Source organism: Myotis davidii, unplaced genomic scaffold, assembly GCF_000327345.1.
Source record: "Myotis davidii unplaced genomic scaffold, ASM32734v1 scaffold668, whole genome shotgun sequence".
NCBI classification, from domain to species: domain Eukaryota; kingdom Metazoa; phylum Chordata; class Mammalia; order Chiroptera; family Vespertilionidae; genus Myotis; species Myotis davidii.
Window position 1 is genome coordinate 507,047 of NW_006299394.1, and position 773 is coordinate 507,819.

The following is a 773-nucleotide window of genomic DNA, read 5'->3' on the forward strand; positions in this document are numbered from 1 at the left end:
TTCTGTGCCACGGTGCCTGGCGGTTCTGGTTCTGATGCAGTCCCTTCAGCCTGGGGAAGCCCAGGGAGCTGGACCTTCCTGGGGCTCTCAGGTGCACCCCCAGCCCTGCTGTCCTCACCTGTGATGACTGGAGTAATAACTTCACCTCATAGGGTTGTTATGGAGATTAAATGAGTTAACCAAGCTCAGCACAAAAAAATGCTGGCGAAATGTTAGCCAGCTTCATGCTTTACGGACTGTCCACTTGGGCCCAGCACCATGCTGGCCTCCGGGATACACAGACCATTAAGACCCAGTTTCTGAGGTTAGGGGTGCGTGCCCCCAGATATTTTGCTTCCCTCTTGGGGACACCCCCTTTGACTTCCTGCTCCTTCTGTGTCACTGCAGGCTCCTGGTCCGAGTTAGACCCCCCTGGGTTGCCCAGGAGCCTAATCCAGGCGTCCTCATGGGTCCTGTGGCATCTGCACACCCTTCCCCAGTAGGTGAGCGGGATTCGAGCCCAACTTCGGAACTCGAGGGGCCCTCCGGGTGACCAGATGGGGCTTGGAGAGCTGGGAGGGCATGGGTGGAAACCACGCTGCAAGTGGCCTCCACGCCGAGGCCGGGATGAGGGCTGTGCAGCTTTCTCATTGCGGCGGCGTTCGGCCCGCGGAACCGGTGGCGCGGGGAGCCCAGTGCAGGCCCGCGCGTCCCGAGGAGGCGATTACGCGTGGAGGGAGGAAACTTGGCGGCCGGGAGGTCTCCAGGGCGGGGAGGCGCGCCCGGCAGAGGCC

At 61.8% G+C, this 773-nt stretch overlaps 1 protein-coding gene across 1 annotated transcript in view; it reads left to right on the top strand.

The window, feature by feature from the left end:
• The first annotated feature begins 209 nt into the window (after nucleotides 1–209).
• LMX1A (LIM homeobox transcription factor 1, alpha) overlaps nucleotides 210–773 on the top strand; it is a 117,293-nt gene continuing 116,729 nt past the window's right edge. The window contains exon 1 of the mRNA XM_015571295.1: nucleotides 210–304. Coding sequence (XP_015426781.1) covers nucleotides 210–304 — 95 coding nt within the window. The remainder of the gene's footprint in view (nucleotides 305–773) is intronic.